The sequence below is a fragment of the Zalophus californianus genome, chromosome 5 (assembly GCF_009762305.2).
Source record: "Zalophus californianus isolate mZalCal1 chromosome 5, mZalCal1.pri.v2, whole genome shotgun sequence".
NCBI lineage: Eukaryota > Metazoa > Chordata > Mammalia > Carnivora > Otariidae > Zalophus > Zalophus californianus.
The window spans coordinates 57,836,046-57,862,354 of NC_045599.1; the positions used below are offsets into that span (position 1 = coordinate 57,836,046).

Genomic DNA, 26,309 nt, shown 5'->3' on the forward strand with positions numbered 1-26,309 from the left:
TCCAATCTGCTGTTGTCTTTCAGCAGGTCACTTCACCTTGTTCAAGTGTATGGCCTCATTTGTAAAATATGGAAAATTATACTTGCCCTGCCTGCAGGGCGTCATGAGGACAAAAGAGTGGGTACAAGAGAGCATACTCATAACTGCTGCACACATCTTCAGTTCTAGGGAGTGAATGATAGAGTTAGCACTTCACTACTATGGAAGAACTTTGATACTCTCCTGGTATTTTTGAAAGTAAGCATGTCACTGTCAACATTTACTTCTAAATTTGCAGTGACCAAGAAAATCCAATTAAACCAAACAACTCATTGACTCAAAGGTCATTTGATGTTAAACTGTATTTCATGTAATCATACCATGTTGGAGCCAAAGAGGACCTTAGTGATCACCTCATCCATTTTGCAGACAAGCAGATTTAGGTTGTGGAAAGGTAAGAAGTTCAAACCTTTAGAAATAGAATTCCCTATTGAGTGGCAGCAGAACAAAAACCCAGTCTTTATGAATCCCTTCTAAGATGTTAAAGACATGGACAGCTATTTAAAATAGAAAGTCAGCCCAAACCAGTTCTAACCTCTCCAGCTCCATGGATGACAACTTAGGTGTATAAAGGGCTCTAGCCGTTTCAACTTTGGTTGTCAATGCCCTGCTTTGCTTCCCCCTCTTCTCTGCCAAATTTAAACTTAAAGAAGTGACTGATCACTTTACATCATGGCAGGAGTTCAGCAGTTGGGTTCAGGGCATTCTGCATCCCCATTCCAGCCATCCACCTCCCACTGTGTGCTTGCTCTCAAAGGCAGCATGGGAGTGGTGCTATTAGTAAGCCAGTCACAGAAGTCAGAGAAGCCCTGCTTACCTAGGCGAGGTGTGTCACTGTCACCCATCAGCAATGACAGCTCTCTGTGAGTCGACTGGGTCACAGGCAGAGAAACCAGTGCAGTCCCCATAACCCATCTCTACGTCCTCTGGAGGCCAGCTTGGCTTATTGGTCCTGACAGCCCTTGGGCTTTGACAGATGAGCCAGCAGAAGTCCTTAAGGCCAAAGAGGCACAATATCTGTTGAGGTTGGAGTCAGGTGAACCACCATAGCCACTGTCTCCTGATAGTGGGCAAGCCACTCTGGGGCTCATTTTTCTCTTCTGTCAAATGATAGTGTTAGATTGGACAAGGGCTGCATTTCTCTCTAGGCTTTTCTAAAAGTGGGGATTACATTAGTCCTTGTGTTGGGTTTTGTTTATTTTACCTAAGAAAAGTGGAATGCTCATGGTCAGTTCTCATTTGAGAAATGTAAATTTTATTTTTGATTATAAAAGTAATTCATGCTTGGTATAAAAAAGTACAACAGTACAGAAGTATATAAAGCAGAAAGTAAAATCTCTTTGCTTAACTCCCACAGCCAGCAGTAAGTTACTAGTCAGGCCCCTGAACAGGCTGTTGGTGCTCCCAGTATTTACCTTTCTTGAGGAAGCAATTGTGATTCTAAAAGTCAGTCTTTGCTGGTATTAATAGTTCCAACAGTTGGTGAAATAGAAGAGTAACATTTGCAGAAGATTTCTTCTAAAAAGTTCAAATTCCTCTTATAGCCCAAGTTACACATCCACATGAAGAAGTTATATTTCAGTACTTACAGAAATAACATACTATTTTTAGGATAATGTGAAGATTGTGAAAGACAAAAGAATAAAATACATTAAAATGTTTGTAGAAGTTTTATTGATGACAGGAATTTGAGGGATGTTCTGATTTCTTCCTAGATTGGGGCATTGCATTTGTGTTACTTGTGTAATGAAAAACATTTTAAGAAAAACATTCCTGATAATGACATACTAGTAGTGATACACTAATTTGGATTCAAACCAAACAGCGCAATAATGCATACTTACTAAATCTTTATTGACTAAACAGCTTAAATTATTACTGCTATTTCTTTCTAGGCTTTTTTTTTCTGCTATGAATTCTATTCAGAATTAAAGATAAATGAATAATTATATTAGTAACTGTGGGAAAACTAACTTGTAAAACCTTCAAAACACTGAGTTCAATGCTTCAAATTTATTTATTGGGCAGCTGTTATATACAAAGCACTGTGGGAATAGGAGGCTAACCCAAGGGCTCAGGTCTGGCAGGAGAGGGAAGGCAAGAACCCATAGAGCCATATGCCAGATGGCCTGTTCGAGGTGTTACGAGATTATAAAATGCTAAGGAGTCCAGAGAAGTAAAAAATCATCTCTAAATAAGGAGTAATGAAGGAAGACTTCATGCAAGCAGTTGAATTTGAGCTTGGTCTTTGAAAATGGGTGGAATTCTTCATACTCAGAGATTGAAGGGGCCTTTTAAGTAGAGGGAAGGCAAACAGGCATGGAGGAGCCAAAATGAGGACATGTCGGGAGGAACAAGGAGTCCAGCGGGGCTGGAGCATATAGCATAGGTAGGGGAGGGGCAGGTAAGACTGGCAGCAGGGTGGGGGCACTTGGATGTCAGGCTACAAAATCGAAGCTTATTGATGATGGGTGATCTTGGGGGGCCTTTGAGCAGGAACTGTGATATAATCAGTGTTGGCTTAGAACAGTTCCTTTGGTCAAGTTGAGTGTAAGGAAGGGGACAGTTGGGGAAGACAAGGATGGGAAGAGGAACCCTAGATGAATGATAAATGAGGCCTGAGGTTGACAGGTGGCATGAGAAGGAAGACAGGTGTGGCACTTTGTGGAAATAGGAACCTAGGATTCAGTGACATGAGTTCAAATCCCACTCTGCCTCAACATTACTTAGCTCCCCGAGCCTGTCTCTTCCTCTGCAAAATGGGCATATGTCATAGGGTTGCTGCATGGTAGGCAGTTATTCTTGTAAGCTCAGCACAGCTCTGGCACATGGCAAATGCTCAGTGCATGTTAATGTCACCGACATATTACCTGGAATGAGAGGGAGGAAACTTGGTATCAGCTCAGTGACTAGCAAGGGAGACAGTACAGCAGCTAGGAACAGCGCATCTGGAGGTAGAGACTGGATTTGGATCTCAATGCTACTTACCAGCTGTGATCTTGTAGAAGCTACTTAACGCCTCTGTATCTCAGTTTCCTTAGCTGTAAATGGGCATAGTATTAATATCTCCTCAGGGAGCTGCTATGAGAATAAAGTGACATAATGCATGCAGTGTGCAGTATGTACCTGTACATTTTAAGAGCCCAGTAAATGTTAGTTCTTGGGTAAGGGGTGGGAATGTGGGATTTGCCCTTTCCTCAGCAGTGGCAGGATATACAAGCAGAGGGGGAGACATGCAGCAGGGGGTTGGACATGAAGCACTGAACTGGGAAGAACACTCGAGGCTGGAGTTAGCCAAGAGTCACTGGCACAGAGGTAGATGAGCCAAGAATGAGCGCATAAACTGGCTTAAGCAAACAATCAGACAAACCCAGAATAAAGGACATTCTATAAGGCAGATGACTGGGACTCTCAAAAATGTCATGGAAAAAAAAATAACAAGGGAGCTGTTCTAGACTAAAAGAGACAAAGTTATAATCAAAAAGTAATGAATGAACTTTGATTGGACCCTGGTTTGTTTTAGAAAAGATAAGACATTTCTGAGACAATTGGGGAATTTTGATTAAGGACTATTTTAGAGGCTATTAGGAGATATATATGGTGAAATACTTCTGGATGAAATGCGATGCATGTTTGGGGCAGAGGGCCAAAAAAGTAAATAAGGCAGAATATTAACAATTGCTCAGTCTAGGTGGAGGGTGTATGTGGGTGTTCATTGTACTAGCAGGATGAAGGCTGAAAATAAATCATCATATTCAGCTCTTAGGGGTCCAGGGTAGGATGGGAAGCTGACCACTAGTGAAGAATTCACGTATGGGAGGAAGTACAGGCAACAGGGATAACGGCCCCCCTTGGTTAGTGTTCAGTGGGGGCAGCCAGGCTGGGCAAGTCTTTCTTTTTAGTACAAGGGCAGACTGGGTGTTGCTGAGGAAGAGTAGTCTGGGGAAGGGAGGGAATTAAGTCAGAAGAAAGGAGAAACAGTAATGGAGCAAAGGTCCAGTAACGGTGGAAGAGGAATGGATGGGAACAGAAAAAGAGGCAGAGGTGGCCTCAGATGGGAGGGATGCCTTCCTTCTACTGTGGCCCGGAAGCGAGGATTGTGGAGATGTGGGAAACCAAAGTTCCCTTCCTAACGAGGGAGGAGGTTATGTTTTGCTAGTAAGGGAGTGTGAGGTGGGAAAGTGGGGAAACTCACTACATCTGACACTGGGCGTGAAACGGAAAGAAAACAGCTGGGGTGAGACAGGGTGCACTTGGTACGGTCTGCAAGCTGGGAGGGGACTACACAGGGGTTCGCCCAGACTGCGCCAATGAGGCACTAGAGAGGACAGGGTAAAGAGCCGTTGTGGAAGCTAAGTGGCCCCCTTTTCAGAACTTCGTGCTGGGCAAACCAATTACCAAAGACGTATTCATTGGGAAAGGAGTAAAACTCTTCTTGGATAAAACGCTTTATCCTCATTTCCAAGCCCCCTCCACCCTGGGTTGCCCTGGCTGGTGTACAGACACGTAGTATGATAGTCTTTGGTACACAAGTTTCTGTCCTTTCAAAGTCACCGGGTACGAGACTCCGGGTGACCTAGTCTCACCAAGTTGCTCGAGCTGTCATTCCAAAGGCGGTTGGAAGAAAACCAGCTCCTAAAGGCCAACAGCAAAGGAGGCCACCGGAGCTTGTGCTCCCAGGCACCCTGGGGGGGCCACGGAGCGTTAAGTGATTTTTGGTTCCGCTTTGTTCCGAAGCGCTTCTCAAGGGACCACATTTGGAGATGTCGGCGGGCCTGAGATTCAGTTCCCAGGTGAGGCCGGTCCGCGGACCACACCTGGAGTAGCGCTGGCATGGGAGGGACTGGGGTCGCAAAGCGGCCACAGCCTACAAGAGGACCTTGGTGATTATGAAATCGTCCCTCTCCCCCTCGGGCTCTTCTTTGAGCGGAGTCTGCGGCGGGGCAGAGGCGGCGGCCAAGGCGCCTTCGCGGCGGCTCACTTCCCGCAGCCGCGCCTGCAGCGCCTCCCTCTCGGCCTGCAGCTCCCGCCGCGCCTGGGCCGCCGCGCGTTCCTCCTCCTGCAGGGCCCTGCGCCTCCGCTCCAGGGCGCGCTCGCCCTGCTCCACCGCCGCCTCGCGCCGCGCCAGCTCGCGCTCACGCAGGCTGCAGCGCACGGCCAGCGCGCCCATCTGCTCCAGCAGGCGCGCCCAGTCGCCCTCGGCGGCCACGGCCGCCACGGCGGCCACGGCGGGCCCGGGCGGCGGCTGCTGCGGCTGCTGCGGCTGCGGCGGGCAGGGGGGGCCGGGCGGCGAGCGGCGGGCGGAGCTCTTCTCCAGCTCCCGCCGGTGCGCGCTCTTGAGGTGCCTCCACAGCGCCGGGGTGCCCGCGTGGAAGCCCGGGCCGCGGCTCACCTGCTCCCCGCACAGCCGGCAGGTGGCCCACTGGCCCGCGGCGTGGCCCGGGCGCGCGGGGGCCAGATGAAAGTAGCCCCAGGCCTCGCAGTATGGCGCCCCCAGGCGGCCGGGAGGGGCCGGGGCCAGGCCGGGGCACGGGCCGCCAAGCGCCGCCGCGTCGTCCGGCCCGCCGGTGTCGTCCATGGGCGCCGTCAGCTCGTCACTCCGCATTCTCTCCGCCGCGCCTGCGTTCCGAGGGAGAAGGTAAGGACAGCCGCTCGACTGGACACACACGCGCACAACTTCGGTGGCCAGAGGCGGCCGCCTTTTTGTTACACATAAAAATCCGACGGTTCGTTTGGGGGTACCTGGGTTTCTTTTTCATATTATTAACGGTTTAGTCCTCAGGAAATGTTAGCCCTGCCCAGCCCTTCTGCCCTTAACTAGGAACGCTCTTCAAGATCAGACGGGTCCCCAGCTCACAGGTACTGATACTGAAGAAATGGGAGGCACCAGCTAAAGAAGTGCTGTATGTGTGCGTTTTAACTAGTCTCCTTCGCTCTCTTTTAAAAAGGTTCCTCTTCTCAGAGTAAGAGCTTCCTTTGGTTTGCTGCTCTCAGTGTTAGGTAACAAACGGTTGAAACGAGCCAGAGGGAAAGCCTTGGGAACGAACAATTTGTTTCTTAAACTTGAGGGGTGTAAGTGCCCGTGGTGAACAGCCTTTTTAAAGACCTTTCAGTGAGGAAATATTTTTTTCAAAATACAAGTCTCTGTTTTGTGACTTTAAAAACAATGGGCTTATGAGGAAAATGGCAGTACTAAAAACCACTAAAATGTTTTAAAAATATACATACTTAGGAAAACAAATATACAAAGCAGTTTTCTAAATTTTTACCTTTAACTTAGTTGGTAGGCCATGTCCTGTGGGCCTTGGGGGGTCCCTGTCATTGCCTCAGAGTTTCCAGCCAGTGTCAGTTCTCAGGTAGCAGCACTGCAGCGTGAATCCTGAGTTCTAAAGAACCATCAGCAGTGCTAGGAGTAAATTCAGAGGACAGGCAGTGAGTAAAAGAAATTCAGTAAACAGCCCCCTAAACAGATACTAGAATACTGGCTAGCACCATGTTATTCTAGTGTTCTTTTTTTTTCCTCACCCTGTCATAGTTGCTCCAGTTATAAAACAAAAAGAAGTCTTCTGTATTGCTCATCCCCTCTATATACTTAAAAGATAAAAAGCTTTGTCAATGCTTTTAATTAAGGAAGGAAATAAAGAAAAGTAATAGCTTCTTCTCTGTCCAGCAAATGTCTGTGGTTGAAAGGATCCACACACAACCCAGTGACTATCATTGCAAAGTCTTTCCCATTAAAACAGTTTATCACAGAAATAACCTATCAAACAAGGAGGGATAGAAAAGGTGAAGTTTATTCTTCAGGAAGTAACTTCACAAAGGACCAAATGTGTAATTCTAAACAAATCTGTTTTGAAAATTTAAAAATACTAAGAGAACACGTGGCAGACTTGGAGGTCTGAGAATTTATTTCAGGGGAGAATCAAGGCCAAGATACATAGTGAGATAGCCAATGTGCACTCATACTGTCAGGTTTTGAACCAGCAGCTGGGGAGATGATGAAGTTCCAGAATCTCTCTCTCTTTTTTTTTTTAATGTAACTGGGAATGACGAAGACACGGTTGGGAACAGGAAAAATAAGTTGCTATAATAGTAGTCGTGTTTAGTGTAAGCTTTTATTTCAGTTGCTAAGAGTCTTGTTACAGATACCTTACAGTTTTCTAAATCTCATTTTTTCCCCCCACCAAGCTGGTCTAGTCAGGATCAGGCATGATGTTTAACATAGCACTCAGATTTTTAAAAAAAGGTCACAAACTTACCAGAATCATCAAAAAAAGACAAGTGCCAGTCCTCTTCTAACAAAAGAATTAGCCATTTACATATCTTGTGATACAACAGGCATTGATTTGAGTATAGTTTCTCATGAAAGCCAGTTAGTATAAAGAGTCTTTGGAAATTGAAATGCTAGATTTCCTGCAAGAGATTTACTAAATCCCCAGGGTCCCCAAAGGGGGAGCACAGCATGAGGAGAGGAGTTACAGACCATTTTCCAGGATAATCTTTTTTTTATGCTTAGTAAACATTATGGTTATGTAACATTATGGTTAGTAAACAGACCAGATTTTAGTATTAGAAACTGTTTTTGGTAACCTAAATTTACCTAAAATTTTTTTTCTTCCTTTTTTTTTTTAGAATTTCATTTCTTCTACATTAGAATCCTCTCTTTACAGAGTTCTTTTTTTATTACTAGATAGACACAAAAGGGGGAGAGAATTTGTATTTTTATAAATTGAAAGAGATTTAAAGGTTTTCTATAATAGCAAGACTCTTGCTTTGCATTCTGATAATGCTTTCTTGAGCTGGGGGTTGAAAACTGTATATAAGCTGCAGACTGTCTTACCTGTGGCAGAGTCTGAGAGTGATCATTACTGATGTGCCCCTAAAAGTGCCAGGGTGACCAATTACTGTCATGCAATTTACCTCCCTGCAAGATGTCTCTGGGTTTCTTCAGAATCTGGGATGCCCAGAGGAGTGCCACATACATGAATGCCATCTGTCCTAAGAGCGAGGGTGGAAACAAGAGTGAGAAGCACTGATTTTGATGTCTTAACCCTTCAAATTTAGTGGACTGCCTCATCTGAGCCAGGGACACGCAGCACCGTAAATGTCGGCCAGCACAGCGCTGCCCCTCCAAGGGCGGCAGAGGGACATCCTCTGTCTTGGCAGGCCTTCACTCTCGGAGGTCTTAACCGGTGGAAGGCAGCACAGGACTGAACTGCTTCACCTTCTCAGTCCTCCGCACACAGCTACATCCTGGCTCAATACAGTCTTCTGTTCAGACTAAGCATCTAAACAGTGACCAGCACTCTGTGGCCATAGGTCATCATAGCCTTCCTAGTTCTGCTAAACAGCCCCTGGGCTTGTTTCAACTATCCCTACAGTACAGAGGAAGAGAAGCCTCCTAGTCAGCTATCTTGGCTTGGGAGAGAGGCCTCAGCAACTTCAGCCACAACCCTAATACACAAAGAGCTCTTACAAACTGACAAGAAAAAGACGAACAACCCAATAAAAAAAAATGGACAAGAAATACGAGTAGGCAAATGACCTAAGAACAAAATCAGATGGCCAAGAAATTTGTGAAAAGATTCACATCACTTATATTCAGGGAAGTGCTATTAAAGTAACAGTAAGGTCTCATTTTAGATCCATCACACTAAGAAAAACGAAGAGGTCTGTCAGCCAAAGCTAGAAGGGAAGCAAAGGAAAGGGTATGTTTATGCATTACTAGTGGAGATGTGGAGGCTTTTAGGACAGCAGTCTGGCAATTTCTGTTAATTAAAAATAGATAAAATCGGGGATCCCCTTCTTTGGAATCTATTCTGTAGAACTAAAAGTACTAATACATAAAGTAGTATGTATTAGGATGTTTATTACAGTATTATCTGGAATGGCAAAAAACTGGGAACACGGGAATGCCTGTCAGCTGGAGAATGGCTGGGTAAATGATGTGTGTTCACACCTGGGAATATTGTGCAGCCATTAAAAAGTACGGATTGGAGCTCTGCTAGAAGACCTAAAGGGATTTCTGAAGGAACTCTTCAGGGAGAAAAGCCAAATGCAGAAAAATATGTATAATATGATGTCATTATTCTTAAATAATACACAGATCTGTGTAGGATATATAAAGATTTTATATATATATATATGTATATATATATATATATATATGAAGAAAAATGAGGAAGATACACTGTCGGTTGAGGAGTGGCAGCTGGTGTGAAAAGAGAAAGGGAAGAGGCAAACACAAAAGGAAGAGTAAAAAGGTCCTAAGAAAGCATGCACATTTGGGGCGCCTGGGTGGCTCAGTCGTTAAGCGTCTGCCTTCGGCTCAGGTTATGGTCCCAGGGTCCTGGGATCGAGCCCCACATGGGGCTCCCTGCTCGGCGGGAAGCCTGCTTCTCCCTCCCCCACTCCCCCTGCTTGTGTTCCCTCTCTCGCTGTGTCTCTGTCAAATAAATAAATAAAATCTTAGAAAAAAAAGAAAGCAAGCATGCACATTTGTGGATACATTTAGGTAGACTATGTATATGGCAGGATCTACACATAAGGTGGAGAGCGAGATGGAGTCACTCATGTCAAGCAGTGATGTCATGAATGAGGAAAGCAGACAAGGGTGATGAGCTGAGAATAAATATCACTAAAACTCTTCACAGCCTGTTGGCACCCAGAAGTGATGACCAGCAAAGCCAAGAAAGCCTGGATGAGCCGAGAACTGATGATCGGTAGAATCCAAAGTCTGGAAGGGCTAGACTGATCAAACTCCTTTAAAAAAGGAAAGATTTTCGCAGCAAACTGTCATATTCTCCAGACACTGACCCTTCCACATCTGACCGCATCAGAAAGGCAACTGCCACCGAAGGTCCTGCCCAATTGATCTTTGAACATAATAGAGATCCTCTCCTGCTTGAACATACTAAGCAGGAAGCACTGAGTGGACCCACACCGGTTGAGACTTCATCTCAGCTGTGTGCTTGTAGACTGACTTTGCATTGGGTTCATTAACTTACCCTATTTTATCTTGTTTCTTATGTGACTTTTATATTTCGTGTGTTGTCTATGAAGCCAAGTTAAATGCACAGTGAAATGTCATTGAGTTTGGAATTCTGAAACTGCTTTTACCATTATGTTAACCTTGCTTTATGATTCAATAAAGCTGACATTATGGAAAGACACAATCTGTGTATACGCCTTCATAGAGTAGCTCCCCCAAAAAGGGCGCCTGGGTGGCTCAGGCGGTTAAGCGTCTGCCTTCGGCTCGGGTCATGATCCCAGGGTCCTGGGATCGAGTCCTGCATCGGGCTCCCTGCTCCTTGGGAGCTTGCTTCTCCCTCTGCTTCTCTCTCTCTCTCTCTCTCTCTCCCCCTCTGTCTCTCATGAATAAATAAAAATCTTAAAAAAAAACAATGTAAATACAAAGTTATTTTCTAAAACAATCCTCAGGCCACTGAATTCATGTTGGGCCAGGCAGCCTGAACGATGGAGACTGGAGAGGACAGTCCTGTAAGGCATAGGGCCGCCATCTGGCCCTGGAGGGACCTCAGGGTGTGAGGTTGCTCGGTGTCAGGAGGTTTGCTGGCCCTGCTTGAACAGAAGGAGATTCTGTATGCGTAAGAGATAGAGGTGCCATGGGAGGAGTGCCCACCTGCCCCATCTCCCTGGCACAGGCAGGCACTCAGGGGATGCTGCCTTCAATGCAATGAACCTGACTCTACTTTTCTTAGACCCAGCTCACTAAATCCCAATCTCATCTGTCAAGGAAAATGATAAGATTATCTGCCTCTAAACCTGTGGCTGAAATCAAATAATGCTTTTGGATTCTCCAGTGCTATTTAACTTCAGGGCATGAACAAAAAGAAGCTACCAGTATTTACTGCTCAGACACACCCACATTAAGATCTTAGTGGCTGAAGGCAGTGTTATTTCTCTCTTTGACATTGTTATTCAATAGAGTAGACAGTTTAAGTTGGAGAAATTCTCTTGAGGATTTTTGAATATAAAAAGCAAAAAAGAATCACAGATCCACCTTCCCTCCCCAACCAAATTTATTTTCATTTCGTAAATTGACTTTCATGCACAATAGGTCACTCCTCTCTCAGGTAGAAAATAATGGGGAGGTCTGGTTACCTGGAGCCCTGCAATATGTATTACTTCCTTACCAAGTAAAACGCACACCTATTAACTACATAGTTAGCTAACATGAAGAAAATGAAAAATAAGAGCTCCCTTAATTTTTTCTTAAACAGTTTTTAAATTACCAGAAAGGTGCCAGTGAATGTGATTATTTTGCTTACAATCCATTCACTCCATCCACTCTCATTCAAATTGTTCATTGTGCACCTGCTCATCTGAGGTCAGACAAGGGCTTGCTGCTTGCCCAGGATGCCAACAAGAGAACCACATAATCCATCCCCTCCAGAAGCTCACAGTCTGGTGGGGAGATGCTTCCAGCCATAATTCTGATACATGTGCTAAAGGTCAGAGCACTGTTCACTCATGAGGGTGAATTCCATCATGCGATGTCCATACTGAGGAAAGGGTGGGTCTTGGGGGCCCTAACACAAATGTTCAAGCAGACACTCCTGCTTCAGCATCTCTTCCCTTCCTGACCTCCTTCAGGGCCCCAAATTCACAAAAAACACATTGCCACTAGTGCTGACTCTCATAAAGTTCCAATTCTTTAGTCTTATAACTAGGCTTCCAAGCTCATATTTAAAAAAAAAATTCCTGATGCTAAATGAAAGTAGCTAGCATGAAATTAATTTAATAGTGGAAATGTTTTAGTGCAATTTCGGGGAAGGGGAAAAAGCTGAGAGAAAAGTAGATTTTAGTTATTTCATGTAAGAGGGGAGAGTAGTATTGTTGGTACCACACCTCTAAACCCATAGTGAATTTCATTTGAGTATCCATTATCTTGAAGGAATGATAAGTTTAAGCCTGTGGAAGATAATAAATTCACATTAATTATTTCAAACTGCATTTGAAGTTTTATTTGCAGTTCTCCAAAGTTCTAGTCTTCTAATAATCTATCAGATTAAAACCCAGACTCTTCAGTATCATCTCCCTAAATCCCGATACAGAGAATAAGGGAGATCAAAACCCGGATGAATAATTTGTGTAAATATGGGTGTACATACATATATGACTGTAACATTAAGAATCATCCTATAAAATACCCATGGAAGTTAATTTTATTATTTTATACTTATGCTTGAACACATACAAACTATTAGGCAAGCTAAAGGCCAAAGAACAAGGCAATGTTCTCAAAAGGGTATAGCAAATGAACTATATATAGCTGTGTTTGTCCTTCCACAGCCAAGGCTTATCACTTCAGATGGATTAATCTGGCAGAGTTGTAAACAAATAGCTGACTTTGCGCCTGGGTCTTAGGTAAGAAATTCATACTAATGTGAAATCCACACAGACTTGGGTGGAAACACTAAAAGCACCATGGAGATGGGGGCAGGGATTCCTGTTTGAGCATTTGGCTCCTATTTGGCTTCTCCTCTCCAAAATGAGAAACATTAAGAAAGTCTCATTTACTTCACCCACCAGTAACTTAATCAAAGCAGAACATAATAAATAATTAGCCTTGACAATTGAAATATCAAGGAAACCACAATTCACTCACCTGTTACTTGTCCATCTCTGTTGAAATATTAGTTTACTACCATGGATTCATCTATTTATAAACAGATCCAGACAATCAGAAAAATTAGTCTGGAATCACGAGGCTGAAGACTTAGATGAAGTGAAAAAAGCAAAAAAATGCCTCCAAACTGTGAAGTGTGGATACTTAGCTCAGGCAATACAGGGGTAAGTGTGAAAATATTTAGATAAATGTTACACATGGACTGTAAAAAATGTACTGGACCCACAGCTAATCGTATGATGAGTCAGAGATGTTCTCTGAATGCGTTAAGCCGAACTCTTAGATACCGCTACCATTAGCTAAAAAGCCAGATGTAGTCTACTAATGCATTTTTTAAAATGAAAAGTTTATACCCTAAACTGGACCTTTATTTTAGGTCTACATGACTTTAATACATATGTTCCTCAAAAGAAGGGTGTTGATCCATTTTGTCTTGTAAAATGCATACTTTAATATGAATTACAGGAACTTAAAGCTGCCCTACTTTGAAGTCCTTGGTAACACAAAGAATTTTTAATTGAGAATTACCTTGTTTTGGCTCTTGGCCATTTTACACATTGTTGCATACTTTTTATTGTCCTTTGCCTCAAGCCAGTTTTGGCTAAAAAGAGTGTACAAATAATACATGAATGCAAAGTGCATAAAATAATTACCCTAATTATGTCAATTTATTAAGCTTTTTTTTTTTTTTTTTTACAATAACTTCTGTTTAACACCACATTCATGTAGTCTGGGCTAATTTGAAGTTTGGATGGTAGTTACTTTTTTCTTTCAAGAAAGGAAAAATAATTTTGTTTGGTAAGCTTCGGGCATTTGGCTACTGTCAGTAGTTACAGCAAACTGCTCCTCTGTACTCAGAGAGGATCAGAAAATTCTTTTGTTTGAGCACCATGGAGATGGGGGCAGGGATTCCTGTTTGATTTGGCTTGTATTTGGCTTCTCCTCTCCAAAATGAGAAACATTAAGAAAGTCTCAGAGAAAGAGCACACTACAGGGCACGCAACCATTTGCCACTGTTAAAAGTCTGACTGCAAAAAGGCAATTTTTCTTAGGAGAGCCCATGATTTTCGATATTCTCAAAGAACTTTTTTGAAAGGAGACTGGGAGCAAAAACGAGGTGCTGAAAGAAGCTGAACAGTGCCTCTAGGCAGAATCCGGGGCCACATGCGTCTTTTATACTAGGGACAACCTGAGCACAGCGAAGGAAGGGCACGTCTGGCAGCCCGTGCGCAAGCCAGCCTGTGATAATAGTGAACAGTGGTGTTTGTGCGTTGCTGGCTCACCTGCGGCCCCCGAGGCCCGGGACTGGTCCCCGTTCCCTTCGCCGCCCCACTTCTCCCCCAGCCCCCGGTGGGCCGCGACCCGACCAGGCCTCCGGGAGCGCGGCCGCCTGCGTGGCGGCGCACACTCACCCCATCACCCCCAAAGCGCGGCAGGAGCAAGAGGCGGGCTAGAAGTCTGGGATCGCGGGTCCCCTCCAGGATCCTCGCAGACATTTTGTTCGGTGCAGAAACCTCCGCGCGTCTCCCTTAAAGACACAGCGCTCAATTCATGCGTTTGGGGGTGAGAGGGGGGAGGGTAACATGTGACCTGTGGGGGAAAGGGCTGGAGAGTCACTCCTTAGCCATCCAGGTCCACGAGTGACAGACTTCGTTTGCCAAGGTTTAAAAATGTTGCAGTTGTTTAGCGCTTTTTAAAAATGTAATTTTTATTTTATACTTTTACATTAACCTTCCAAGACCTGGATTCCTGTCTTGAATCTGAGTGCAGTTTGCATCCTTTCAGGTTCAAGGTATCTGATGGTTCAAGTTGTTAAAAGAAACCTGCCGAACCAAGGTCTGGACAGGGCTCGTTGGTGTTCTAGAACTTAATAACGCTAGTATATCAGCTTTCGATGGATTATGTTGAGGTAAAAACACCTACAACTCGGCGATTTACAATAAGAAAGATTCATTTCCCAAGCAAATTGCATCTGCTGCATCTATTCCACTAGTTTCCTTTACTCCAGGCTCCAGGGTGAAAGATCAACATTTTTTGGGGGGATACACTCACTTCACCGTGTGCTGGAACCAACTTTAGGGAAGAAGAGTCCTGATTTGTAGTGTTTTTTATTTCCATGATGTAAATCCTCCCACCGTGGCTGATTTCAAGCTACTTTTAACAAGTTTAACAAGTGACTTGCCAAATTTCTGGAAATGTTACAATCAGCTCTTATACACCACCTGCACATTGCTGCTCTTAAAACAGCTCACATTCTGAGCACCCCAATTCTGTTCACATTTTATTGGCCAAAGCAAGTCATATGGTAAAGCTTGCTGTCAATGGGGCCAGAAAGTGTACGCTCAAAAAAAGAAAGAAACCTTGCAAGTCATATAACAATGGGCAGAGATTATATAATCCTTTTAAAAGGAGGACAGGGAATTACTGATTACAGTATTATAATCCACTTTACATTCTTTGGTTCAAATAATTTTTTTTTAACCTCATTTTTTCTATAAATTAGAAGAATGTCGAAGTGTCAAAGTCCATTAATGGAGTTTCTCCCTACCATTCCAAGAATGGTTTCAGAAGAAACTGCTTGGGTATCTTAAAAGGGATAATTTTGCAATGTGAAGGTAAACTATTAGGTTGACATTTTTCTTCTGAGAAGGACACTTACTGCTGTGGACATCAATTAAAAGAGCAGTAACTAGTGGGTGCCTGGGTGGCTCAGTTGGTTGAGCGACTGCCCTTGGCTCAGGTCATGATCCTGGAGTCCTGGGATCGAGTCCCGCGTCGGGCTCCCTGCTCAGCAGGGAGTCTGCTTCTCCCTCTGACCTTCTTCCTTCTCGTGCTCTCTATCTCTCAAATAAATAAATAAAATCTTTAAAAAAAAAGAACAGTAACTAGTATAAATGAATTTGGTTAAGTTATCTCTTATTTGTGGCTTAATCCAAAAACAGATTTTTAAAGATTATTTTATCTGGCAATCCTTTATACAGGAGGCTTTATTGCTTTGAATACTTTAAAAATCCGTTTGGCTTTAGACTGACCATGTAATGAGATACATGGTATTTTCATTAGTTCATGGAACAGTTTTTAGTAAGTGCTGGTTATGAGCAAAGCACTATTCTAAACCTGAGTAGGAGTCTGGAGATTCTAGAGATCGTTCAGTAAGATAGTAAGATAAATGCAACTCTAAGAAGAAAATGGAAAATGATGTAAAAGGAAACTTTCAAGTGCCACACTAATTTGAAAACAGCTACATTTTTTTTTAAACTGGCAACATTTAAGCAAGACTTGAAAAAGTGTAGGATTTGGACTCCTGGAATTACATGTTTGTTATCCGAGCAAGATGTGTTTTGGATTTATTTTTGAAGTCCAGGGAAATGGAGCCTGTCTTTTCTGTGTTTGAGTCAATGCTTAAACTTTCTTATAAGCTAAAATCCCTTTCTTGTAGTTTTAAATTAAATTTTAAATAAATTATAAAATATTTCAAATATCTAATAACTCTTCTTTGTCTCACATTCTTTGTTCAAGTTTCAGCAAGAAAAATGCTCTTTAGTTCTTGCTTTGGTAGTGGCAGTTCCCCTAACTTTCGTCAACCATTTAACAATAAATAAATAACATTTCGTTTTCATCAGAAGACCTCATTTCTATCCCCTGCTCTAGAAGTTGGCAAAGCATAAAGACCTGCATTTCATTGGTAACACAGAACATTTACCCCCCAAATGTTTCCCAAAGATTATAGCCTTGAAATCTGCTGTCTGACCTTACCAAAAACCCATCATGAGAAAACTGTTTATGGAGATTACCTCAAAGACATAAAATTATAGAGCTGTGTACTTGGAACATACTCTTTTGGTACGTTCTATATGTGCATTTGGTCTGTAGCTTCCTTGTGACGTTTTTGTCTGGTTTTGGTGTCAGAGTAATACTGGCCTTATAAAATGAGTTGAAAAGTATTCCTTCCTCTTCTTTTTTCGGGAAGAGTTTGTGAAGAATTGGTATTCTTTTTTAAATGTTTGATAGAGGGGCACCTGGGTGATTCAGTCGGTTAAGTGTCTGCCTTCGGCTCAGGTCGTGATTTCAGGGTCCTGGGATCGAGCCCCGTGTTGGACTCCCTGCTCAGTGGGGAGTCTGCTTCTCCCTCTGCCCCTCACCCCCCTTGTGCTCGCCTGCTCTCTCTCTCTCTCTCTGTCTCTCTCAAATAAACTAAATAAAAAATCTTTAAAAAAAAATAAGTGGTAGAATTCCACAGTGAAGCCATCTGGGCCTGGGCTTTATGAATAGTTTTTTGATTACTAATTCAATCTTTTCATTTTTTAGGTCTACTCAGATCATCTCTTTCTTCTTGAGTCAGTTTTGGTAGTTTGTATCTTTCTAGGAATTTGTCCATTTCATTCAAGTTATCTAATGTGTTGGTATACAGTTGTACCTAGTATTCCTTTATAGTCCTTTTTATTTCTATAAAGTTGGTAATAATGTCTCCTTCTTCATTTCTGATTCCTGGATGTGCACCTTGTAGGAAATAGCTGCATAAAATTTATTATTGGAGCAAGTGTCATGATGTCATCAACTATAGTCGTGAATTGATTCCCAAAGTTTTTTTCTCTAGGACCCAGTGGAGACCCTTCTCTGAACTCTCAGTGTCATGAAAAGCTCTGTATCCCCTGAACAAATAAGGACCTTTTTAATCCTGTGGGCCCTGTGGATCATGTAACAGACTGTTTCCTTGCTTCAGCTGCTAGGAAGAGACTAAGAGTCAGATATATGGGATGCCTACTCTATTAGTTTTCTAGTGCTCCTGTAACAAATTACCACAAACTAAGTGGCTTAAACAACAGGAATTTATTCTCTCACAGTTCTGAAGGTTATAAATCCAAAATCAAGGTGTCAGCAGGGCCATAGTCTATCTAAAACCTGTAGGGAAAAATCCTTCCTTGCCTATTCCTAGCTTCTGGTGGTGGCCAGCCATCCTTGGTTTCCAGCTGTATCACTCCAGTCTCTTACCTTTGTTGTCACATGCCCTTCTCCTTGTGTGTCTGTGTCTGAGTTTCCCTCTTCTTATAAAGACACGGGTCATGTTGGGGGAGACTGGCTGGCTCAGTTGGTGGAGCATGTGACTCTTGATCTCGGGGTTGTGGGTTCGAGCCCCACATTGGGTGTAGAGATTACTTAAAATCTTAAAAAAATAAAAGAAAAAATAGGGGTGGCTAAGTGGCTCAGTTGGTTAAGTGTCTGCCTTTGGCTCAGGTCATGATCCTAGGATCCTGGGATCAAGCCCATGTCGGGCTCGGTGCTCAGCGGAGAGTCTGCTTTTCCCTCTCCCTCTGCCCCTCCCCCCCACCCCTGCTCTCTCCCGTGCTTGTAGGGGAGAGTGCACTCTTTCTCTCTCAAATAAATAAAATCTTTAAAAAAATAAAGGCACCAGTCATATTGGATTAAACCCCACCCTAATGACCTTGTCTTAATTTGATTACCTTTGCGAACATCCTATTTCCAAATAAGGCCACATTCACAGGTACCTGGGGTTAGGATGTCAACACCCTTTTTTGCAGGCAGGGTACACAATTCAACTTGTAACACTGACCTACCAGTTCCATATGGTCAACTTTCTTTGTGCTAATCTTTTATTTTCCTTTTGTCCTGTTTCCCTGGATTACTTAGCTTTTTTCTTAGTTGTATGCCTCTTGGCAGAATTTGAAGGAAAGAGGGCAGAAAGGAAGGAAGACAGGAGAGGAAGTGAGGGAGGAAGAAAAGTTTGCGGAGAAAAATCAGACCTGGAACTTGGGGAACAGAGTTGCAGGAATGGGCAATGGGATGGGGAAGATTGGCTGGAAAAGTGTTCTCAGAATTACTCGCGGTGGGGGGGCGGGGGCAGTGGGAGAAGTGGTTAGCCGCTGCCTACAGCTTAGCCTACCTAGAGAAAAGTGGAACGTAGTTTGAAGAACTGAGGATTGGGAGAAGGGTATGATCTAGCGACCTTTAAAAAATTATTTATTTACTTACTTAATTCCTGTATAGTTAACATACAGTGTTACATTAGCTTCAGGTGTACAGTATACTGATTCAACAATTCTATACATTACTCAGTGCTCATCTTGATAAGTGTACTTTTTATCCCCCTCCCCCATTTCCCCCGTCCCCACACCCACCTCCCCTCTGGTACCCAGCAGTTTGTTTTCTATAGTTAAGATGTCTATTTTTGGTTTGTCTCTTTTTTTCTTTGTTCATTTGTTTTGTTTCTTAAATTCCACGTAGGAGTGAAATCACGTGGTATTTGTCTTTCTCTGACTGACTTACTTCATTTAGCACTCTAGCTCCATCCACGTTGTTGCAAGTGGCAAGATTTCATTTGACCTAGCTACTTATAATACCCATATTAATAGATACAACATGGATCCAGGTTTTGCGGTGCTTGGAACCTTATATAGTGTTCAGAATCCATGTATTCTAGTTATTGGGGACACAGACCCATGTATCATTGATTTAATGTATACAGTTTACCCTAGAGGCCAGTGCCCTATCCTTACAGGATATCGTTCCCCAAATGACACCTTAGCTGACAGTTTAATAGACTGTTCTAATGGTGTATCAGGCTAGCTGCTTCTAGGTGTATATATTTTATAGGATCAGCCAAAGCTACTGAATAAACCAACATTTCCTCTTTCATCTGTTCCTCATCTTAATCCATTACAGTTGAGAACTTTTATCCTTCGGTTACAGCACACCAAGGGTATCATCACTCCCTTACCAATAGAAATGGGGTCCTTGTTACCATCAGAGGGCTAAATAATCCAGTTCCAAAATCCCATCCTGAGGTTTGGAGGTTCAGAGGTTTTGAGCTTCTACTTTCTGGAACCACTCTGGTACCTACTTTCTTAGCTGGGGCTCCCCCAAATGCAATGACTGAGACAAGAGCTAAATGCAGGTGGTCTGAGAGGCGATCACAGGAAGCAGGCCTGGGACAGCAGGGAGAGTAAGAAAGAAATACTTGCCAAAATGAAGAGGCTTAATTTGTCAACTATGAATGTGTGTCTTTCATATAATGTCTTCATTTTATATTTGTAATTACAATTGTAACAAAAGTTATTCCTACATAGTGGACTATTTTCAATCCTTACCTCTTGGCTTTTTCAGACCCAACTTCCTCATTTTTTTATCTTTATCATTTTCTGTCATCTAATGTTAGAAAACATGTTAACATAGACTTTATGCTTATTTCATTGGATGGCTTTTTGCTTGGAGACATCTGTAATTATTTAAAAATATCTTTGAAACTCTACATTTTCACTGTAATTACATATAAGTACACAATTTCTTTTTGCTTGAAACATAGTGAACTAAGCTTGAAGTTTATCCTGGAGGAAGTTTTAAGCAAGAGCGTTAATAGTGAGATTTACATTTTAAGTATACCGCTTTGGGGAAGTAGGGGAAATATGTTTGAAGAAGACATACTAGAGACCGGTAGGCCAATTGGACTATTGCAATATTGTGGGTCAGAACTGAGATCTTCTTGAGATTCAACCTGTTCAATGTGTAGCAGAAAGTAATAAACGAGAGAATGGACGATGGATTAGTAATAAGTAGCTCCAACATGGTTTGTAGTTCTCCTATCTCCCTGACATCTGTTACCTGCCTTGGTGTACCTGAGGAGACCGAGCTGCTGCTCAGACAGCAACACCCCCATGTACTCACCTCTAGAAAGTAGTGCTCCCCAGGGTGGCCTTTTCCAGGTCACTGGAATGAGAGGAAAGCACGGGTAGCAGCCCCTCCTATGGGAACACTCAGGGAAGCATGAGACAATGATTTCTAGTTCTCAGAACTATTAGGAAGAAATTGTACTAGGATTCATCTCAGAATTTCAATACCTTTTCAGAATCCATTAGTTCTCCATCCTGTATTCTGTTGTGGTTTATGTGCGTCCATTCACCATGGACTACTCCATGCCTATGACTGTGGGAGACTTGCAGGACCCACTTGCTACCATTTTACGTTTTTCTTCTCTTAGAGTTGCCAAGTTCCTCATAAAGGCCCATGGTACATTTTCTGGCTGCTTCACTTGGCCCTAGATTTACAATTTCTGTTAACCTACATGCAGTTGAATGGACAGTCAGAATCAAAACTATATGCAGTGAGACACACTAAGGAATGTTTATGTCTAAAGTAAGGACTACTTTTTTTTTTTTTTTTTATGACCACATCTTAAAGGGGAGAAAGAACAAACAAGAAAAAACAAAGGGATATGATGCAGCAATGCAGGCCTTCCTGTTCTTACACAGAGTCCCTAGTGAGGGTTATGCTCAGAAAATGATCTGTTGGGTGATGCTCCTTTGGCCACTTGCTCAAAGTGCTGGCAGGGCTGGGGTGGTGTTGCGGACTGCTTGTTTAAACGGCCTGTGGGACTGGCTAGAGTGAGCATCTGGAGGCTTATCTCACCACAACTCAAGGGGGCCGTGTCCCCAGCGGTGGTCAGAGTTGACGGGACCTGACCCTGCTGTCAGACACTCCACGCAAGTTTCAGAAGTCCTTACCAGCTCCTTTTGCCAAGGGAAAAAGACAAACTTGCACAAAAGAGCTGGTTTGGCTATTTTCTGAGATAATTATAAAGAATAACAACAACAAGGAACCTTTGATTTTCTTTTGTGTCTCTTTTGCAATAGGAGAAAAGGAAACCATTGCATGTGTGTCTTGGGGATACAACCAGAAGTCTGATTCACAGACCTAGTGTTTATCATCCTTTCCTCAGAGACACTGGATCAGAATGCTGTGGCCCATTGGCTTTGGCTATGGCTTCTTGGGAAGATCCAGCCTGCCTGGATTTGTGAATGCTTTCATTAATCCAGAATCTTCCTCTCTGCCGAACCAAACTTCATTCTCATTCCTCGAGTCACCACTCCTATGAAGCTCTCTTAGACTATACCAGCTTATAAGGATCTCTCTCCCCTACATTGCTCCTGTCTGCCAGTCAGTATCATGCATGTGAACATTCACATCATTTCTTAGAAGCTAGGCTTGCCTTCACAGCTCAACTACAGCTGACCCTTGAACAGCACAGGGGGTGGGCATTGACCATCCCCCTTGGAGTCGAGGATCTGCATATAACTCTGACTTCCCCAAAACTTAACTACTAATGGCTTGCTGTAAACCAGAAGCCTCACCAATAACATAAACAGTCAACAGACACATATTTTGTATGTTAGGTCATTGTATATTATATTCTTTCAATAAAGTAAGCTAGAGAAAAAATATTAAGAAAATCACAAGGAAGAGAAGTGCATTTACAGTACTGTATTGATAAAAAAAATCTACATATAAATGGACCTACATAGTACGAACTGTGTTGTACAAGAGTTGGCTGCATAGCAATGTCCACAATAGCCAAACTGTGGAAAGAGCCAAGATGTCCATCGACAGATGAATGGATAAAGAAGATGTGGTATATATACACACAATGGAATATTATGCAGCCATCAAAAGGAATGAGATCTTGCCATTTGCAACGACGTGGATGGAACTGGAGGGTGTTATGCTGAGTGAAATAAGTCCATCAGAGAAAGACATGTATCATATGACCTCACTGATATGAGGAATTCTTAATCTCAGGAAACAAACTGAGGGTTGCTGGAGTGGTGGGGGGTGGGAGGGATGGGGTGGCTGGGTGGTAGACCCTGGGGAGGGTATGTGCTATGGTGAGCGCTGTGAATTGTGCAAGACTGTTGAATCACAGATCTGTACTTCTGAAACAATGCAACATATGTTAAGAAAAAAGAAAAAGAAGAAGATAGCAGGAGGGGAAGAATGAAGGGGAGTAAGTCAGAGGGGGAGACGAACCATGAGAGACGATGGACTCTGAAAAACAAACTGAGGGTTCTAGAGGGGAGGAGGGTAGGGGGATGGGTTAGCCTGGTGATGGGTATTAAAGAGGGCACGTTCTGCGTGGAGCACTGGGTGTTATGCACAAACAATCATGGAACACTACATCAAAAACTAATGATGTAATATACGGTGATTAACATAACAATAAAAAAGAATCAAAATTTATCATCAGCAAGTCAAATAAAAAGACTTTAATGGGAAAAAAAAAAGAGTAGGCTGAATAATGATCTCCGTGGCAGGATTTGGATCTCATGTTTTATATATTCCTTCATAAGGCCTAGCACAGTGCTGAACAAATAGTCGGTTTCAGTAAGTACTTGGAGGAGTTGAAAATTCAAAGCATATACTATACCATTTACATGAGGTACTCAGAGTAGTCAAGTTCATAAAGACAAAGTAAAAGGATGGCTGTCAGGGGCTGGGGTGGGGTGGGATAGAAATGACAGTTCATGTTTAATGGGCATAGAGTTTCAGTTTAGGAAGATGAAAAGGTTCTGGGGTTGGATGGTGGGGATGGTTGCAGAGCAATGTGAGTGTATTGATGCCACTGAAGTGTACACTTTAAAAGGGTTAAAATGGTGGAGCGCCCGGGTGGCTCAGTCGGTTAGGCATCCAACTCTTGATTTTGGCTCAGGTCATGATCCCAGGGTCCTGGGATGGAGATCCGTGGGGGGCTCCCTGCTCAGCGGGGAGTCTGCTTCTCCCTCTCTCTCCGTCCCTCCCCTGCTCGTGCTCTCTCTCTCTCTCAAATAAATAAATAAAGTCTATAAATAAACAAATAAAAGGCTTAAATGGTGAGTTTATGTACATTCACCACAGAAGAAAAAAATATTTTCAAAAAGGCACATTCTGTAAAAATCTAAGGCTCTTCCTTAGTTCTGCCCCGAGCTGCCCTCCCTGGTGCCCATGTGGAGGATCAATACTGTGTGTGAATGAAATTTCCAGTTTGATGGGCTTACTGGGTCAGCTCTAGACACTGGGTTCAGCTGCCCACTTACTAGCTCCATGTTTTTTGTTTTTTTTTTAAATGAGAACATTCATACCAGGCTTTTAGTTTAGATTTGTTTTTGTAATTCATGCCTACACAAGAATGGTTAGGAGGAGTTCAAGTCTAGACCACACAGTGTTACAGCTATCCTCAGAGTAAGGGCAAAAGGCTAGTAGTGATGGTGTGAATGTGGGCAAGTTACTAAAGATCTCAAAATATTCAGCATCCAGTTTTGTTTGGTTTATGTCTCTGTAAAAGGGGGATACTAATAGTAGCTTCCTTCCCCTGTAGATTTGTTGGGAGGATTACATGATAGGAATGGCCCGAAATGTCTCCCAGGGTACTTGAGGCAGAATAGAAGCTGGAAAGTATGGCTACTTTTTATAAATGGCAGCTAAGAATGCTTTGATTTTGTGATTTTAGCTTGGATCTGAGAAGAATGAAAGTAGACCACAGGTACCTTCTAGACCCATGGTGCCTTGTCTGTGATGTGGGATCCCACATGTAACCAAATCCCTGGAAGGTACCCGGTTGGTGGCTGGGGGGCATCCCCACTCAGAGAAGAAAGGCCTGAGGGCTCTTTCTCTCAGACCAACTTTCCCCTCTCAGCCAGAAACACAGCACCAGCAACTCTTAGGATCTCGGGTCCCTGTTCAGTCTCTTTCTTTAGTGGAAGTGTGAAGAATCTTGGGAAAGGACATGTTGAGACCCAGCTGGGCTGGCTTTCCCCGCTGTGTGGTCGGGGGATGGATTTGGCCACTCTTACTGGACTCAGAGTGGGGGAGGGAGTTTTCCCAGTGGAGAGGACTTCCGTCTTCTGAGAGAAAGGGGCGTTGGGCCAAGAAAAATGAGGTGTCCACCCCACGCTGAGCTTTGTTCAAGGCAAAGAAAAATCAGCCTAGGGCCCCACCCTCAAGGATCTCGTTCTTTAGTGACTGATGACCTATATGCCATGATAATCTGTTTTCAAAGAATAGTTGCAGTTTGTTTCTTCTTTTCAAAGGGAGTTGAATGCGTTGATCTTAAGGGTTTTCAAGTAGACATCTAAAATCATTGGACTTTGGTTTAATATGGGGGACTTACCGAGTTGTGAAAATGAAAATGCTTCATGAAAAATACTTGAAATAAACTCAAGGTCACATTAACATTTGATTTGCACTTCCAAACAGAAGCTGTTTTTACATTCTTATTTACTCTTATGATATACTCTAAGTATTTTTCCCCATGACTCAATAGGATGGGATATTTTTCTCCTTTCTTTCAGAGAGTTCTCAGTTTGAATGTGACACAGAGTTCCCATTTTCCCCATAAATTACATATTTATAGTACACAGGAATAGCCGGAATGCTGTATGACTCTCAAAAGTACTTCTGTACTTGAATTATAGAGAAAATGACTTAATATGATTCTGAACTTTGGGCACTCTTGATGTAGCTGCAGCAGGGAGGAGAACAGGACTCCATGTTCTGGGCCTGGGTCCTGTTTGTTCAGAACACTGTCCTCTGGGCCTGCCCCAGCTGTCTGCACTTTAGGCAGGGTGATGAGGGGAAGGATGGGCACGAGCAATTGGAAGCAGAGCTAGCTCACAAGCAAAGGCAGTCTGGCGGTTAAGAACACAGGCTTTGACATCATGCTGCTTGGGTTCAGCTCTGCCATATACTAGCTCTGAAAGCTTGGAATGGTTTCTTAGCTTCTCTGCTTCCTTTTCTTTTTTCTTTCTAAACTGGCCTAACAGAAGGAGTCACGCTTAGGGTTAGGACAAGAATTGAATATGATAGAATATGAATATGAAAACTCACCCCGATGTTCAGCCTGGCGTGAGTCATCAATAAACCATGATGGTCGTCCCTGAATGAGTTGTAAACACGACAAGGAATTTTCTATTCCTTATACCATTCCTTCCCTTCCTCCTGAGACCAGCTGAGCTCCCTGCTTGGGAGGAGATACCCTTCATTCCCCTGAGAAAGCTAAGTGGAATCTGAGGGTGAAGGGAGCACAGAGGGCCCTCAAACCTTTGGTCCAGTCCCCATGTTGGGGTTCACGTGGGGCTAGTCCTATCCACCGTGGTAAGAGACTATATGATGGCCTGGGAGCCAGGGACATGTCCGTCTGGAGGGGCCTCAGGATAGTAGATGCGCCCTTTGCAACCCTGTGTCTTAGGTGACAATGGGCAGCTAGTTGAGCATTTAGGAGCTTGTGTTTTATTGTTGTTTTTTAAAATGAATTTTACGGTACAATTTATATACAATTAAATGCTCCCATTTTAAATGTAGTTTGATGGGTTTTGAAAAATGTATACAAACATGTCAGCAGCACCTAAATCCAGATACAGAATATTTCCGTAACTCCCCCAAATTCTCTTATATCCTGTTCGGTAAATGTTCCCTTCTTCCCACTCCCAGGCAATCACTGATCTGTTTTTTGTTACTATAGAAAAGTTTACATTTTCTAGAATTTCATATAAATGGAATGTGAAAGCTTCTTTCATTTTTCATAATGCTTTTGAGATTCACCTATGTGGCATATATCAGTGGATTCTTTTTTTTTTTATTGCTGAGTTATATATACCACAATTTGTTTATCTGTTCCCCTGTTGATGGTCATTTGGGTTGTTTCTGGTTTGGGGCTATTGTATATATTTTGAAAAAGCTGTGACGAACATATGTGTACAAGTCTTTGTCTGGATATATATGCATACATATATGTATACATATTTTTAACATTATTTATTTATTTATTTTAAGTGAGCTCTACACCCAGTGTGGGGCT

General features: G+C 43.0%; 2 protein-coding genes and 1 non-coding gene across 11 annotated transcripts in view; 1 reads left to right on the forward strand and 2 right to left on the reverse strand.

Moving 5' to 3' along the window:
• The window catches only part of AGGF1 (angiogenic factor with G-patch and FHA domains 1), a 54,732-nt gene extending 45,022 nt beyond the window's left edge, over positions 1 to 9,710 (forward strand). The window contains exon 15 of the mRNA XM_027604806.2: positions 9,693 to 9,710. The gene's annotated coding sequence lies outside the window, so the exon portion shown is untranslated. The remainder of the gene's footprint in view (positions 1 to 9,692) is intronic.
• On the reverse strand, positions 1,286 to 14,225 carry ZBED3 (zinc finger BED-type containing 3). Of its 9 annotated transcripts, none has more exons than XM_027604817.2 (5): positions 13,975 to 14,086; positions 12,671 to 12,721; positions 11,911 to 11,973; positions 6,309 to 6,445; positions 1,286 to 5,658 (listed from the first exon to the last, which is right to left on the reverse strand). In XM_027604817.2, the coding sequence occupies exon 5, from the start codon at positions 5,642 to 5,644 to the stop codon at positions 4,907 to 4,909; it is 738 nt and encodes a 245-aa protein (XP_027460618.1). In that variant the 5' UTR covers positions 5,645 to 5,658; positions 6,309 to 6,445; positions 11,911 to 11,973; positions 12,671 to 12,721; positions 13,975 to 14,086; the 3' UTR covers positions 1,286 to 4,906. The 9 variants fall into 9 exon arrangements, with proteins under 9 accessions (XP_027460618.1, XP_027460611.1, XP_027460614.1 ...); XM_027604810.2 differs by lacking the exon at positions 12,671 to 12,721 and adding an exon at positions 7,880 to 8,037 and having other exon boundaries at positions 13,975 to 14,073; XM_027604813.2 differs by lacking the exons at positions 11,911 to 11,973; positions 12,671 to 12,721; positions 13,975 to 14,086 and adding exons at positions 7,960 to 8,037; positions 14,104 to 14,195.
• On the reverse strand, positions 8,141 to 8,278 carry LOC113930090. Its single transcript, XR_003522457.1, has one exon. It is a non-coding gene; the product is annotated as a small nucleolar RNA SNORA47 (small nucleolar RNA).
• Positions 14,226 to 26,309: the final 12,084 nt, after the last annotated feature.